This window comes from Megalopta genalis, chromosome 16, assembly GCF_051020955.1.
Source record: "Megalopta genalis isolate 19385.01 chromosome 16, iyMegGena1_principal, whole genome shotgun sequence".
Classification (NCBI taxonomy): domain Eukaryota; kingdom Metazoa; phylum Arthropoda; class Insecta; order Hymenoptera; family Halictidae; genus Megalopta; species Megalopta genalis.
The window spans coordinates 2,880,116-2,898,318 of record NC_135028.1 but is presented as its reverse complement, the minus strand read 5'-3'; the positions used below and the strand labels follow the sequence as shown (position 1 = coordinate 2,898,318).

The 18,203-nt window shown below is 36.3% G+C and overlaps 1 protein-coding gene across 8 annotated transcripts in view; it reads left to right on the top strand.

Moving 5' to 3' along the window:
- The window catches only part of sona (sol narae metalloprotease), a 156,756-nt gene that overhangs the window by 129,970 nt on the left and 8,583 nt on the right, over positions 1 to 18,203 (top strand). For 7 of the 8 annotated variants that reach the window (XM_033470211.2, XM_033470213.2, XM_033470210.2 and 4 more), the window contains 4 exons: positions 3,524 to 3,653; positions 3,746 to 3,888; positions 10,259 to 10,314; positions 18,076 to 18,202. In XM_033470211.2, the coding sequence (XP_033326102.2) occupies positions 3,524 to 3,653; positions 3,746 to 3,888; positions 10,259 to 10,314; positions 18,076 to 18,202 (456 nt within the window). Of the gene's footprint in view, positions 1 to 3,523; positions 3,654 to 3,745; positions 3,889 to 4,263; positions 4,317 to 10,258; positions 10,315 to 18,075; position 18,203 lie in introns of all 8 variants that reach the window. The other variant, XM_033470212.2, reaches the window with a different exon arrangement.

Genomic DNA, 18,203 nt, shown 5'->3' with positions numbered 1-18,203 from the left:
CACAACTCCTGCGGTTTATAATTAAACTGAGAATTTGTTGCGTTTACGAGGGAAATGGATAGGTGAAAAGAGCACAGCCGGATAAGATGGTCAAATGTGTCCACTAACCAAATTGACTCGCATTTAAATCTTTCGATAATTGTGCATTGTTCCATCTCCTATTGTGCCACGCATAGCTTCAACAACTCAACGAACGTTTGTGACTATGCTCGACTTATTATCATCTATGGTGGTTAGCGGTTAGAGACAACTGACACTGTTGAATGTACTATACATACATATATTTGAATATTATGCGCATAAACAATAATTACTGTTTAATAGTTTTGGATTGAATTTTTAAGTTTTTACATTGTTTCTCCGAACATAGGAATGTTCAATATTACATATCTGCATAAACGTATTTCTATTTTTTTAATTAGGATCGCTACTTCAAAAAGATCATAACGATGCTTACGGCATTTTTCCATTACAGAATGAATATAAAACTGATGTCTAACAAACTTTAATTTAAAACATGCATTTTTTGAATTTTTGACGTTTTTCAATTTCTTTTGACCCTGTTTGCCCCCTAAGAAAAATCCGAGAGAAATACACATGCGTAATCATAACAAAGCACTATTAGAGTAAAAGTGTGAATACGGTGCCTCGACCTTTTAATTCCGAAATCAACATTTAAAAGTCTTTGGATTTTTTAAAAGTCGATTTTGCAACTCAAAATTTTGAAGGAAGTCAGAATTTTGTGCCTCATTAAGTAAAACATTCATGAATTTTTTCATAATTTTTCGTTGATCAGAACAGCAGAAATAGCGCATAAACTATTAATCCAATTTCCTGAGGACTTGAAAATTTCCTGAGAGTTCCCAATCAGTGGCCTATGGAAAGATATACATATACTATGTTCAACAAAAACTATCACGAAATATTAGGTCTACCGGAAAGTTCTGTCCGATAATGTCATTGCAAATTTCGATAGGTATGCACATGTTCATTTGAGACATATATTTTTGAAAAATGTTACTCACAAATTGCCATCACGCTGACAAGAGGTCATAAGTAACGATGGAAATTATATTGTACAATAAATATTACTAAATTTATGAAAAATCTATTATTTCCTCTCATTTCTTAAACGGGCAGAACTTTCCGGTAGACCTAATATAAACAGCGGCACACGAGCGACACGTGATCGTGTCAGGGCTGAATCACAATTTTCGGGCCCTTCTACATGAGGTTACTCTGCATACATGGGTCCTCGATAAGGGTCCCCTAAAATTCGTCCCTGAGCATCGTCGTAACCTTCTGTTTAAATTTTATGTCAGTTCTTGTTTTATTATTTGTTATTGGCATGCAACGTTCAAATCGCGAGCACTGCCTTAACTAATCGGTCGAATTTCGGTGACTGTAATTATAAGCTGAATGTAATCAATAGTATGTAATAGTTTACTTTCATTTATGTTTATGATATATGGAATATTTTTCAGAAATAGGAACTTGACAGAATGTTTATAGTTTTGCATGTTTCATCAGACAATTTTTACAATTACTTCTTACTTTATGAGTTGATTTAGCCGAATAATAATATGAAAGCGTTTAGCAGGAACAAGAAGCATAATATTATTTATTTGTATGACGAAGGTTTTCCACTGCGACAAATTGCAATGAAAAGTAATACAAGCCATAGTGTAGTGGCAAGGGCAGTATTAGGGCTGCAGATATTAAAACGCTCAAAAGATAACAGCAAAAGAAACTGGTGTGAATGCTATCGAATAGACTATTTGCCAACCTTTGAATTAAATTTGTTTAGAAGCAAGAGAAAAGATACGCAGACCAGCTCTTACGTATATAAATATTAATTTAAGAAAATCAATTTGTTAATACGTACAAATAATGGATCATGGACAAAAAAAGTCATTTGGTCTGATGAAACAAAAATGTGCAGATTTCAATCTGATGGAAGGCCTTGGTATTGAACACCCAATAGTTTAAATCTTCAAATGACAGGTATAAAAGTTCTGAGGAGGATCTATAATATGTTTCATACATAGTGCAAGAAATATTATTTAAACATTTTACAAACCTACTTACCATCAGTTGTTACTTCTATTGGATGCAATGAAGAAGAAATTATATTTTATATAACACACAAAAATTAAATTTTAACACCAATAAGAGAACTTGTGGTCTATCGTGAAAAGAAAATTAGTGAACTATGACAACTTACCTACGGGTATTCTTGAGCTATTAAAATATCTTGATTGGTAATATGCCACGTAGATAAAAAGCATTCAAAAAAGTCAGGGGAAATGGACAAAATATTAATTTCAGACCATAGTTCAATAACAGTATTAAAGCGTATGCCTGTAAACGTTGCATTAGCTTCTTAACTTTATAAAATATTACGCATATTACGCAAATAAACTCTTACATAATATTGATTACATTCACTTTGTAATTACAATCATCCAAATCCGACCGATTTATTAAGGAACAGATGTCATGATCTCGATTTTCATGAGAGATTCAGTGTGTGTGTACATTTTTACTTGCCACTACTACCCATTTAGAACTCAGTTTCCTTATTAACCTTTTAGGTACGGCTGAATTCTGCGCGAGGCTATTTCTCTGGACGGCAGAGTCTGATATGTACTGTACAGAGTCTGATACTGTATATTCTGTCTGTATATACAGGGTGTCCCAAAAATGTCTCGCAATCCGAAAGTGGCGGATTCCTCGGGCCCTTTGAAGCAACTTTTTCCTTTACAAAAATTTTCTCCGAGGCACCGTTAACGAGTTATTAACGAAAAACAGTGACCAATGAGAGACGAGCTCAGCTGGCGCGAGGCAATCGAGCCAATGAGCGGAACTGGGCTTCGTGCGCTGGTTGGCTGGGCCGCCTCGCGTCAGCCGTACTCGATTCTTATTGGTCACTGTTTTTCGTTAATAACTCGTTAACGGTGCCTCGGAGAACATTTTTGTAAAGGAAGAAGTTGCTTCAAATGATTTGAGGAACCCGCCATTTCCGGATTGCGAGACATTTTTGGGACACCCTGTAGACTGTTGTAGATCGATGTGAAAACGAAAGAAGTGTGAAACAATGCATATGAAGACGATTATTTGGTTCAAACGATGAGCGAGTGAGCTACTAGAGCAAGCCACCATAGTGGCGCGTCGTCCAGAGAGATGACATCCGCGAAAGCCACTATAGTGGCGTGTCGTTCTGAAAGATGGCATCCGCGAAAGCCACTATAGTGGCGCGTCAGGCCTAAAAGGTTAAACTACTAATGCAAATTATGATCAGTAGTTTAAATCAAAGATCACGGTGCTTTACCATTTATTAGATAGCAAGCTGAAGACGCATATTCCAATTGTGAAGAAAACGAATTAATAAAAAATAGTATTGGCTATTGCGTTCTATTGAACAATGTGGAGATTCATAGAGTAATAAAAATTAATGTGGTATAACAGTTAAGCATATACTCTCTTGTACTGGATACAGAGATAACTATACTTTATTTTATAGGTTACATGGTGGTGACAATGTACAAATCAAAAGGTACTTCGTGTCTTTTTGGAACGGAGTAGATTTAAGGTACAAGCTGCTGAAGGGGCCAAAGATCCGTATCAGTATCGCCGGAATTATTATCTCACGAGTAACGTATAATTGATAAATTGGCTATCAAACAATGCAGAGTGTCGTGCATGCGTCTCGGTGCAGGTTTACGTTTTGCATAATATCTTTTAGGGAAGGGATGCCACACCGTATTTGGAAAGGAATCGTGTGGGACGGGACGCCATCGATTCGGCGGCTGCGTTGACCGACATGGGCAAATATCTTTTCCGCGAGAGGAGACTTCCGGTTTACGACATAGCTGTCGCCGTCACGAAGTAAGAGTTCCCATTTCATTTGTTACATCTACAAAATCTAAATGCAACGATGATCCTAATAATCGAATTACCAAGAACTTCGCACTTGTTAACTCTATCCTGGATAATCAATGTATACACATTGGTATGGACAGGTTTGATCAGATGTTAGCATGATCAGAATTTCGTGGAATTCTATCCAGAGCATGATCAATGTGTACACACTGATCAGGTTCATTAGATATCGAAGCACAAATTGTCATTGAACGAGTTTCCCTTTCGACGAAAATGATTGAAAACAGAGCATGAATACATTCAATGGCCCTCTACCTTATGTTATACAGTCCACGAGTATCCGGTGATTTCATACTGTTTGATTTTTATTTCGCAAAACAGGTATGATATGTGCCGTCGTAGGAAAGGCGGCCGCTGCACTAAGGGAACTGCCGGTATGGTTTATTACATAGCGCTCAAGCTTTCTTTTTCAACTTATTATTATATTTTTCCTCTTAATATTATGTCCACTGTTAGCATTTGTACAGTGTTTGTATTAGTCCTAATGTAGTTGTTGGCTTTGAAAGGTGCTGCGATAGCATATGTTTCATGGGCATGGGACCTGTAGGGGTGAATCAGTCGAAAGAGGTATACTTTCGAGTGAACACTTCTGATAATTTGCAATCTTAATAATTCTACGTATTATCGACGGTCAATTTTATGTTTGAGATTTTTAAACGAGTGCTTTTAAATGTTAAACTTCAAGATACTTTTAATAACGTATAAGATCATTGTGATTAGAACGTATGTACGTTGTGAAAAAAAAGTCGACGTAAGAATATAATATTCCAAACCATTATTTTTGCACCTTACAGTTATGGAAATTATATCATTAAAGAAAATCGGTCAAAAATTTGTATGTATGTACATACGTATATTGTACAGGGTGTTTCACTATTAGTAGTACAGTCGAGGTAGGGGTGATTCTACATAAAAAACAAATCGAAAATAAAATTTTTTCAGTTGAGACTTCGATGTCGCGAAAATCGACTTCGAATGTTCAGCATTTTCAACAATTCTTGCTAGTTAGTAATTAAATTACATGTCTTACTTTCATTTCCACTCTAAATCCATACGCAAAACTGAATAAAACAGTACATCATGTTGATATTCATAATATTAGTACTACAGTAACTTCTTCCCAATTGTCCTTCAGTTTATAAACAAAAATGGACAATTTGGGAGAGGAGAATACGATTATTTAAGTCTTGCGGCTCTATTTTATACTGGGTGTCCCAAAATTATTGTACAAGCGGGAAATGAGGGGTTCCCGAGGTCATTTGAAGTAACTTTTTCCTTTACAACAATTTTCTCGGAGGCACCGTTAACGAGTTATTAACAAAAAAAGAGTGACCAATGAGAGGCGAGCTTGGCTGGCGCAAGGCGGCCAAATCAATGGGCGGAACTGGGCTTCGTACGTTCGTTGGCTCGCCCGCCTTGCGCCATTTCATTGCTACGAAAACATTTGATAGAGTACATCGATACAAAGATCCTACAACTATGGCAAAAGGCCCCACAAAGACGCCAGGCAGAAGCGTGGAAAGTAGGGTCAGGCGGTGCCTTCTTTTGTTACCCTTGCCCCGCAGAAACCCCTGAGGACTTCCTGACAGCTTCTAATAATAGGTGTACACGTACGCTGAATATTCAAAACCGATTTTCTCGACAACAGAGTCGCAAATGAAAAAATTCTATAACTTATTTTCGATTTGTTCTTTCATGTAGAATCACCTAGTTAAATTCTTCTCGGTTGGGACAATCAATGCTGGAGCATCTTGTATAACAGTTTCAGAGGAGTTTAATTTGAAAGAAATTATTCATTAAATTATTAGTAATTATATCAAAATCCACTATTGCTGTAAGCAGTAGTGTGCAAGCGTGCACTACGTACATAGTGATAATGCAGGATGTCCCATAATTATCTTAATTCTCTGAAAGGAGTGATTCCTGAGGTCACTTGAAGTAACATTTTCCTTAGCGTAAATGCTATTCACGGCTTTGTTTACCCGTTATTAACGAAAAAACACTAACCAATCAGAGGCGAGATCAGCTAGCTCGAGCGGCCGAGACAGCAAGCAGAACTACAGAAGCTTCGTGTCGCATTTGAAGCATGAACAAGTCACAGAGCGTGAAAATTTCCATATCCTCAATCCTTATTGTAGAATGTCTGAAGAATATTTAGTAATTTTTCAAACCCTAAATAATAAGTAGTTTAACCGTGACAGCCGTTTTAATTATCTAATGTGTATTACACTCCACGTGTAGCAAAGTAATTTTTATGCGGTGGGCACATTAAATACTAAAAATGAGTAACCCCGTCAATGTATCTAAAAGATATTTTTGTTTGAATAATTCTATGTCTGAACAGAACTCCACAAATGATTCGCAAAAGCTATTTTGTTGATAAATAACATTGTTAAAGGTTGTAAAAAATTTGTTTATTGAAGAGATATCAAGAATACTATTAATGAGAAACTTACCCATTTAGCTGTAAATCCAGTTTATGCTAATAAATATGTGTCAATAGAATAGTGCATTGACCTCATAAAATGTACAGTCCGCGACAAAAAGATAACACACTTTGAAATTAATTGATTTTTAAGTATTAACATTACAATCAAGATTTTGTTTTTATATGAACTTGCAAATGTTGAATACCTACAAATTCATTTGTACAATTGAATTCCGCCTGTATAAACAATTTTATTTGAAAAAAAAAATAATTTTTATCGGCATACAGTGGGATAAAATTATAGCACTTTTAACTAAAAGTGATATATAGCAATAAATTAATGAATATTTAATGCTTAATATTTTGTGGCTTCTCCTTTGCACTTATTAAGAATTATCATTATCTTTGACAAAGATTTATAGAGATTTTTAATAGTTTTTTCTCTAATTGCTCGCACTCATCTTGAATACTTTTTCTAATTCGGCAATGTTTTTAAATTGTTTGCCATTTCTATATACAGCTCGGTTAAAATTTCAAAGCATTGCCGAATGAAAAATGTATTCAAAAATTCTTTTTTTTTCAAATGAAATCGTTAGACTGGCGGAATTCAATTCTATTTCATTTGTAGGTACAGTATATTCTCCCTAATTGACTCCCAGCTTGTACACAAAAATGGACAATTTAGGAAAAGGAGAAACGATTATTCATGCCTTGCAGGTCGTTTTTATAGTTGTTGATAATCCGTAACTATAAAAACTAGCCGCAAGGCTCGAATAATCATATCTCCTCTTCCCAAATTATCCATTTTTATTTCCAAGCTGAGCGTCAATTAGAGAGAATTTACTGTATTTATATCGTACTGTTTTGCTAGTTTGTATAAAAACATAACCTTGATTGTAATTCTAAATAAATAAAAATCAGTTAATTTCAAAGTGTGTTACATTTTTGTCGCGGACTATACCTTGCACGGGATCAATGCTCTATTCTTTTAACACATATTTCTTAGCATGAAGCGGATTTACAACTAAATGGGTAACTTTCGTATTAATAGTATTTTTTACATCTCTTAAACAAACAATTTTCTTACAACATTTAACAAGGTTATTTATCAGTAAAATAGCTTTGCGAATCAATCTATTCAGACACAGAATTATTTAAACAAAAATATCTTTTAGGTACTTTAACGGGGTTATTCATTATTAATATTTACACTGCCCAACGCTTAAAAATTACTTTGCTACACGTGGAGTGTAATACACATTAGATAATTAAAACGGCTGTCACGGTTAAGCTACTTATTATTTAGGGTTTGAAAAATTACTAAATATTCTTCAGACATCGTATAATAAGGATTAACAGAGTTTCTCTTAAAATTATCAATTATACGTAGTAAAAAAATACGGAAAGTTCAATGCTCTGTAACTTGTTCATGCTTCAAATGCGACACGAAGCCTATGCTTCTGCCGTCGTGGTCCGCAGTCGCAACCGTAGTACTGCTTGCTGCCTCGGCCGCTTGAGCTAGCTGATCTCGCCTCTGATTGGTCAGTGTTTTTCGTTAATAACGCGTAAACAAAGCCGCGAATAGCATTTACGCTAAGGAAAATGTTACTTCGAATGACCTCAGGAATCACTCCTTCCAGAGAATTAATATAATTATAGGATATCCTATATATTAAAAAGTCATCTTATGCTGGTATATTAGAAACTAGCCGTATATATTCTTACACGGAGATGTTTATTAAGATCTGCCGTTTGGTTCACTGAAAATGCAACCAGTTGAGTTCCAAAAATATTGCAAATTATGAGAAAGCATATCTTTTTGATACTTTCGATTCACTAGCTCCCCCAAAACACACACACACACACACACACACACAGTGTCAAGTGCTACACTTGTCATTGTATTCGAGACTAGTCGCCTCTAAATATGTAGATCAAGGGCTTAATGCGTACAGTATACTCAGTTGCCTATAATCAGTAGTAACCTAAATCAAATTAAAAAGGTAATGGTAAACTAATATACGGTAACGACGTACTGTCGTGATGATATCAAGAACTAAGATCGTTGTCCATAACACTGAGAATTCGCCTTAAGTGTTCAAAACTAAACGAGCCACGTTCATGGTAACAAACTGCACATTAGAGACGATATATCTGAAGGAATCGATTTATGATCATTCGATCCTCTTTCCGCGTGCATTGTACTGTGGTGAGATCACAATATGAGCCTTGGTAGGAATACCGGTGACGTATGATAAGAATTCGCGTCCGATTGGTCACAGACAACGGGGCGTACCCTCTAGTCTGACACACATTTTCGATTAGGGCGCACTATTGGCTAACGCGGTCACATACATTAATCGGCTTCACGTGACGAAGACAGTCAAAAGAGGGAACGAGACGTGTGGAGAACGAGTGAGATAGCGCAAATTGATAAGTACTAGGTCTGCCGGAAAGTTCTGTCCGATAGTGTCACTTCAAGTTTCAATCCATATGCACATGTTGATTTGAGACATATATGACTATCTCTCTTTATCATTGCATTTACACACATGTACTCTCATAAATAAACTGAAACAAAGATGTCTCATGTCATTATTAAATGAGACGCGATCGTGAAAACATGGCTACCGATGATAATGCCAGACCACATGCTGCTTTGGCGACTCGTCAGAAAATCGCAGAGCTAGGCTGGGAAATTCTGTCGCATCCACCGTACTCCCCAGACCTAGCACCCTCCGATTATCACTTGTTTCTCTCTTTGCAAAACTTTTTACAGGAAAAAAAATTCAAAACTGAAGCTGATGTCAACCAAGCACTAGTTGAGTTCTTCGCCTCTAAAAATAAATCATTTCTTAAAAATGGCATTTACAAGTTGCCATCACGCTGGCAAGAAGTCATAAGTCACGATGGAAAGTATATTCTACAATAAATATTATTAAATGTATGAAAATTGTGTTATATTTCAATTCAAAAACGGACAGAACTTTCCGGTAGACCTAATAGTAACGGTAGTAGATGCGATTAAACAGCATTGCGTCTACACGAGCGTCAAAAGTGAGGATAGACAGGCCTAAGGATGCCCCTCTTGCTCCTGCGCTGTCTCAGGGCTCGTCTTGTGATCTCATCACGGTGCATACACCATTTCTAACTTTTCCTATCGAGCAAGTAAGAAGATTGTATAAACATGATTCGCGCACAAACGCCAGATACTACGGTAATCTCGAATTATTCGTGCAAGAGAAGCAACGTTTGATTACGACAGTAAAGTCTCCCTAATTGACGCTCAGCTGGTACACAAAGCGGGCAATTTGGTAAGAAGAGATACGATGTCGTCAACTATGAAAACGAGCCGCAAGGCTGGAATAATTGTATGTCCTCTTCCTAAATTGTCCATTTTTGTTTCCTAGCTGATGGTCAGTTAGGGAGAATTTACTGTAATTGACGATCGTTTACACGCGTGCTACATTCGCTTGGTCACAATTCAACGCTGTCATCATTTACGTTTCCGTGGCTGAACCAAGGGAGAAACTTTCTGCGCAACGTTCGATCGGCTCACAGTATTCGCTTTTTGGCAATCAACATACACTATTGACGTTTCGAGTTTGCAAAGATGAAATGGAACGCGTCCGTCTGCTCTCGGAACAAAAGATTGCACGAAGATTACGCAGAATTGTTGTCGACGGAAGTGTGTTGTCGCACGTCGCACGTCGCACTATATTGTCATTCTTTTACATTATTCTTGTTTTCTCCCCGAATCACGTAAAGGGACTTGTCATGTACACATGTACGAGCGGCGCGTCTCCTTTGATTGTCCTGTGACGTGGTCCAAATCAAGCAGGTTGTGGATCTACATGATAAAGTGGAACTTTTGTTGTTGCATTGCAGATTAGATATGTGCAGGAGGCAATACGCGAATGACGTGTGCAATAGAGGAACCGCAGGTACGTTTTTTTCGGGATTAAGCAAATTACGAAAATTGTCGATTGATAATACGAACACTTAACTGTGTGTGCACAGCTCTGCGAAGGTTTTTCCCTGCTCTCAAATAATTCTTTATTGCAATTTCACGACCAAATACTCCGCAAAAGATATCCTGAAGATCGTTGTGAATTAGGTTCTCGCCCCTTCGAATGTTAATTTTGTGTGTGATGTTAAAAAGTACGACAGCTTCTTCATGTATACAGGGTGTCCCATTCGAAATAACGCATTCAATTATTTCCTAAACTATAGTTCGTTTGGAAGAATGTGAGATGTCAAGAAGACCTTGCTTCTTTTTAAATGGAACTGTATATTTCTTTATATAAACGGATTGTGCATTTCAAGGTCAATTCATTGACCTGTAACAAGCTCATTTAATACCGTTTAAAGTTTAGCTTTGTTATACGCGCAAAAGTTACTTTTTATCGCATGTATTGAAAAGGACGACCACCGACATCAATACACTGATTAATTCTAACTCTAAGTGATAGCTCCACTTCCTTCAACGTTCTCTTATTAATTTGCCGCGTTAAAAGATACCATTAAACTCTGCCTAGTAAACTTTATACAATTTAGTAAACTTTTATACAATTCCACAAGAAAAAGTCTAATGATGTTAAATCCGGAGATCTGGGATTCTTTTCTCTTCTGTGGGAAGAGTGTTATAGCGTTCTCCTATTAGTGTATCATTAAAAAAGTAGTCCGACTTCAACTGACCGGTCTCAATGCGGATTCTCTTCAGCTCAATAGTGACAATCATGTCAATTTAATTCTTCACTATTTTTGTAAGTAATTCCATCAGAAAATAGAACTGCTATCATTCGGATGCTGGCCATCTGAACATCTAACGGGACATAATCTTGCAGCAATTTCTTCGCAAATTTTGGTTGCTAACTTCGGATGCTAGATTCCAGGTTTGGAGAGTGGGGGCAGGCAGTATGGTGGGGCAACTCTCACTCCCTCGGCTAATGCGGCGAAGTCGAAAACAACACTCGGAAAGCTAAAAGGTGTCCCTACTGCATCGCATTTTTTAAGTATACTGCGTAGCCTACGGACGCCGAGTGACTTTGAGACAAGGTAGTGAGGATTTCGCCGTCATACTACCTGTCCCTACTCCTCAAACCCGGAATCTAGCATCGGAAGTTGGCAATCAGAGTCACAATGATATTGATACTTTCCACACAGTGATAAGCTTCCAATAGATTTTCTCTCTTTGTAAACACAAGCCGCCGCCATACTCTTGGAGGTTAAACTCTTGGGACGTTTAACGAAGACAAGTTTTAAACGGTATTAACCCTTTCGCTACGGGCGGGTTCTCCACCGCAGTACTTCCGCTGAACGGAGCGCCGCGACATCACTGCACGCTACGCGACGCCGATCGTCAGCGGGAGTACCGCGGCAGAGAACCCAAGCTGCTTGAATGTTTTCGTACGAAAAAATTTCTCTCCAAAGGGTATTTATAAATAAAGGGTATTCCAGGGTATTTATAACGTCTTAGCATGCGCTCTTTAATTTACAGTATGAGAGGAAATAACATTATGCAATATAATGCATCTTATGGAAGGCCACTATAGTGGCCCATAGTACCTCAGTGGCATCTTATGAAAGGCCACTATAGTGGCCCGTAGTACCTCAGTGACATCTTATGGAGGGCCACTATAGTGGCCCGTAGTAGCGAAAGGGTTAAATAACCTTGTGCGTAGTTCAAAGACCAAAGGATTCTAGGTCAACGAATTGTTCTTGAAATGCATTATCTGCTTACATAAAAAAGATATACAGTACCATTAAAATAAACCAAGGTCACCTTGAAGTCTCTGAAGCATGTCCAATTTGCGACCATTATGGGATATCCCATTCGAAACTGGGCAAGGTTCGCTTAAAAAAACTTTTAAACGAACCATCATTTAGGAGATAATTGAGTGCATTACTTCAAATTGGACACCCTGTATATATAATAATGATAGTCATGATCTTCTAACTAATTTAAGTATAAAATAATTGATCCATCGTATGGTAATACTGATAGCTTGTACGGAGCATTCATTTGAAAACTTTAAATCTAAATCTGTTGTCAGCCTCATCATTCTGAATAACTTCTTCCTGTACATGTTACCTCCGCACGGATTTAGTTCCCGAGATATTTGCAAAAAGCTTTAGTAATACTTAAATTACGATTACACTTTATTTTGGAACCGGCTGTCACCGAACAGTAATTAAAATATAATATAATGTATATTATATTATACAATATAATCATATGAATACAAGATTCCAAGAGAAGGAATTGCTGAGGTTGGTTGTGGTTCGGGAAGGAGCAAAGATGGCCGGCCTGATTACACTTACAATGTTGCGCACCTCGCGGCTAGCCTTCTCCAACCCGTCGCATACCTAACCTCAACCAATTCCACATGTAAACAGCGCTAAAACTATATAATGTGAGCTGTAAGCAGTGTTGCCAGGGAATTGATGGCACGTGAGGCTCCCTAGATGTCGCCCTCCTCCCTGCAATCGTCCACAAGCTCCTTTTTCCCCCACTCCTACCGGAGACTCTCAAATGGGAGGACACTGATGTGGTGAAGATGCGTCGTGGCCAAAAAGCTGATCCATGCATCGTCAAGCGACGATCTAGTGCTGCTAGATACCCCCTCCATTACTCCAACTTCAATTTGATGGCGACTGCAGGGCACGAGGCAAGGAGAGGACAAAGAGATTCCTCTCGCGCCATCGATTCCCTGGCGACACTGTCTGCAGGATACCAGAAGCTAATAACATTCATGTTGTAAGCAGAAAATATACAGGGTGCCCAGGTTCTTTCGGTCAAACGGTATTCATAATCTACCAGCGAAAATAAGAAAAAAATGTCATATAAACATGGGTTCGATAAATGCTTTATTAAAAAATTGTATGAAAAATATGAAATATCAACGATTTGATTTTCGTTCGATGTAGAAATTATCATTAGTGATATTTCTTGTGTCTGTATTTACTTGTCCAAGCTATGTTTACTAACTTATTCAATTTTTCATAGACGACACTTCGAAATAGAACTAGCATACAAATATATGTAGATAAATATTCCCATTTAGTCCGTTGCTATTTCGTATTTTTCTTATAATTTTTTAATAATTTTTGTTTTTAATCATTTCTGCGCTTATATATATGAGTCCGTATATGTATATATATACGTGTATATGTATATGTATAGTCCGTTGCTATTTCGTATTTTTCTTATAATTTTTTAATAATCTTTGTCTTTAATCATTTCTGCGCTTATGTTTATATATGACATTTTCATCTTATTTTCGCTCGTAGAATATGATGATATCGTTGGATCCAAAAAATCTAGAGCATCCTCTATATTGTATGTGAAATGTATTTTCGTGAATATCTTGGAAACTAAAGCTGAAAGCTGAAAATATATATAAGAAAAAATTGTTCAGGATGATGATTTTGACACCATATTTTAAGATCATTGAAATCTGAGAGGTCGCAAATAAAGTAAATAATTACCAAAAATATGTATAAATAAAATAATTGTATTTCCCCCTTGAGATCTTTAGATTTTAAGTTTTCAAAGGAACATTCTGTATACGTATGTGTATTATAAATACAGTACTCACTCCCAATAGTTCGGTGTACAGGGCCGTAGGGGAATATACACTGAGACACGAAAGTATTCTAACACTTTTTGAAACGGAATAACTTTTCTATTATTGGGTCAAGCGATCTAAATTTTGTTGAGATGTTAGAGGGATTAGTTTACTAGACAATGGCTAAAAAATTAATTTCAAAAATTCCGATTTGTTAGCATGATAAAAGAATTAAGAAATGATGTTTTTTCAATCTTTCTATCGAGCCTACGACGAAGATTTAAAAAATGCTTTTTCTTTAGATCTCGGTAACTTATACGCATGCAGAAACTTTCATCGAAATCGGTTAACGTTGTTATGAGCTAGGATAATAGCAGTCGCAATTGTTTACAACTTTTAACCGATAACTGCAAGAAATCTCGAGATTTTTATATCTTTCAATGCCTGCAGCTTGTCAATGTGTCAACAGATTTCGATGAAATTTTCAGCACGTATATAAACTACGGGGTGTACGAAACGCATTTTTTAAATTTTCGTTATAGGCTCGGATAAATATGTTGATGAAACATAAATTTCCAATTTTTTTATCATCCAAACATTTTTTGAAAACAATTTTTTTGCCACTGTTTAGAGAACTATTCCCTCTAACATCCCTAAAAAGTTTATATCGTTTGGCCCGTTTATAAGAAGTTACAACGTTTTAAAAAGCGTTCGAATACTTTCATGCCTATATGTATCGCCAGTTTATATTCTTATGATGGCACAGATGTTGATAGTAGGGTGTGGAGAGATCTGACTCTTAGGTATGGTCCGCGTATAGTAGGTAGACAGGATATCAGATGGTGGGGGATAGATCTCTACAAGATTGTGCAATCTTTTCAGGGACGAACAGTAGGGAAAATCGATGACGGTTGTATCTCTTTGATTTCTGAACACGATTACACGTAAACTATTGTATTTACAACGACAATTGCTGTACGAATCTCTTACCTACTTATCTGAGATTATTCAGTTACAGTGGTTTTGTTGTGCATTAACACGTTCCGTGCCACGTGTACCATCGATGGTACACGCTTGCATGTTTACTTAGTGAACTGAACAAATTGTTTACAAGAAATTTAGAACCGAAGAATCAATTTCCACCGCAAGAATGGGCGTTGATAAGTTTTTGTTACGTTGTTATGTGTACGAGAATTAATAATTGCACGTAATACATCAAGTTTTAGTAAAATATCAAAGTGTGAAGATTCGAGTAAAAAAGCTCGGCACGGAACGTGTTAAGGAATATCCAAGTTATTAATAAAATCAGGAAGCGGGTAAAATGTTACAACTGACACCGACCTCGGTTGTAACACACCATGGCATTCTTTTCGTGTCCAATCATTACAGCCAACAACATTGGACCCATTTCTCATTGAATTTGCTTGTGATACAAGGTTCCTAACCACCTTCGTATGCTTTTATATCCATCGTTCCTTTATTAGTTTTTTTTATTTTTGTACGAGACATTCTAAAAGTTTAATTATGATATTAAATTATAGCAATTTTAAATTTATTGGTTAACCTTATAAATATAGGTACTTATTGAAATTATAAGATGAAGAAAATTAGGCGTAGAGATATCTCTTACAATCGACCCCGACTGTCGGTGTTACAATCGTCTCCGACCTGACTGACTTTCAAACTTTAATTATAAATTGTTATTTATAATATTCTTATCAATGCGAAGTAACTATCGGTATTTCTTTACGACATATAAAATTGGAGATTTAAAACAAGAAGGAAGAATATATTTGCTAAAAAAATATCACAATTTTAAAGCAGTGAGGAAAGTTAGCTTCTAGGTACCGAAAAATTATTTTTTTTCTTATGCAGATGTATATTTCGTATTTACCTAAGCATGATAGATGGGTATGTTCCAGATGTCATTTCACATTATATACCCGAACCGTGTAATAATATCTATCATATATTTTGAGATATTTAACGTGTTACAACCGCCATCGGTCTCCGCTAGATATTTCTCGAGACGATGAAATCGAGATAAACTAAAAACACATAGTTACCTCTCTTTGCGATAAAATATGTGTTGTATGTTTTATATGTATTGGACGAACTAGTAGGAGAGTCGCTTTTAAAATGCATAAAAACGCGATTATGATTGTTCAGTAGCGGGGGAAGCGTTCGAATGCGAACCATTGGGAGAAAGTATCGTATTCATGTTAGAAGTTATTTTATGATTATGTCATTACCAATCACTATGAACTTTTATATTTCCTGTAAAAATATATAAAATGAATGTAACATTGACACATCAAAAACCATAATATTAAATTAATGTTATCAATTAAATCGTTGTCACATTCGACAAATAAATTATTTAGTTACGTGCTGTAACCAGGTTTATTTCCCAGTGATATGAATTTATAAACTACAGCAAACTACAGTAACGGGGCTTTCATTTCTATTTATTTGTTTATTAATTCCCTTGAATGGAACGCTGTGTTTGAAGTTTGTACAACAGGTATCTAAACGAACACAATGATTTGAGCTATCTTAAACTAAATGTAAACTGAAATTCTATATAGCTTGCCACTCGCGCCTATCTGTGAATGAAGTCTTTCTTCGTCTGGGATTTTCAATTTTCCTCTGTTCTGTATCTCACCCTGATTCTCGCACTGAATTCAAGAACGAAAACGAATGAATCGCATATACGACCTATCGGAACACATCTCAGTCTTCGAAACTGTTCTCTCGCAAATCTTGTCTGCTCCATCCATTGCACAATGGCTATGGTTTCCTAGTATCGGACATGGGCATACGTTATTTGGTACATAAAATGACAAGTAGCACTCTAGATAATAAACATCGTCGACTATTTTACTATTTCTATCTGTCAAACAATTTGAAAACATATTTTATAAATATAAATGGCATCGTAAAGTTAATCGGAAAGTTATCCATGAAATTATTTTGGTTATTCGCGCTAATAAATAAACCGTGAATTGTTTTATTCAAAGATAATTTCGTATCACTATGTACAATTAATTAATTGCTCCAGATCGTGTCCAATTTAACTAAGAATGTCTGATAAACACATATTCCTTTATCACCGCCCCTTCCCCTCTCTCTATTTTCGTTCTGTTCTATATGACTTGTACCTTTTTTGTTTCTTTGCCTGCAATATTTCTGAGGATCGTTTCTGGTAAGTGTTCAAATGAATGTAACTGGAGGATAAAGTACAGGAACAGGTTATCAGAAAGATACAAGGAACGATATAAGTCCCAGAAATGAATAATAATTCTTGCATCGTAAATATTGAAGGAAAACATTACAAATTCTATGGTAAATTACATAAATGACAGTTATAATTGTATTGATTGCTTCGATTAATCATTCAACATAAATTAACATCAGATGCATGCTGCCTGTGAAACAATTATTCTTATCTGAATTTCTTTATTAACGGATAACTTATTGGTCAAATGAATTAACTGTCGTTAGATTTCCGCTATAATCTCGTACCTAATAATGAGATCGACAATTCGACGAAGTGTCCGTCTTCATTTTTTAAATTACGTAAAATATTTATGTAATTTATCAAATAAAATCTTGTTAGAGTCTAAAACATGTACGATATCAATAAATTTTATTTATTTGGTTTGTAATCGACGAAAACATTGGAGCCAATCTTTCTTCCGTTGCAATCTTTTTATTTAACAAGCTGTTGAAACGTGCAGAAGAAACGTACACCACGATCGAACCGTTCTTCGACACAGAAAAAGATGTTTGAAACGCCGTTGTCGGCTCACGTTTATCTTCTCACTTTCCATCTTCGCGATAACTAAAATATATCGCAGCAGAAAGAAATTTCTCCTAAGTTGCAAGCTCACCACATGTTTCTGCGACATGATTTTTTCGCCGATTATAAACCGTAAAAGCCTCGATACGCAATTTTATCGAAACCTGTACACTTCGTTACTCTGCTATTTAATTTAACTCGCCGAGAATGCAGCTTACTTAGCTTACATCGAATAATGAATTGACTAGCAGCATTAACATTTCTATTAACATTAACTCCTTGCTGTATATGGAGTTTAAGAGGTTGTATACTAATCATGATCATTTACTTAGGTTTCGCGTATGTGGGTGGAGCCTGTGTTGTAAATAAACGTTTGGAAAAAGTGAACTCGGTCGCAATCATTGAGGACACTGGCGGATTCAGTGGGATTATTGTTGCCGCACACGAAGTTGGTCACTTG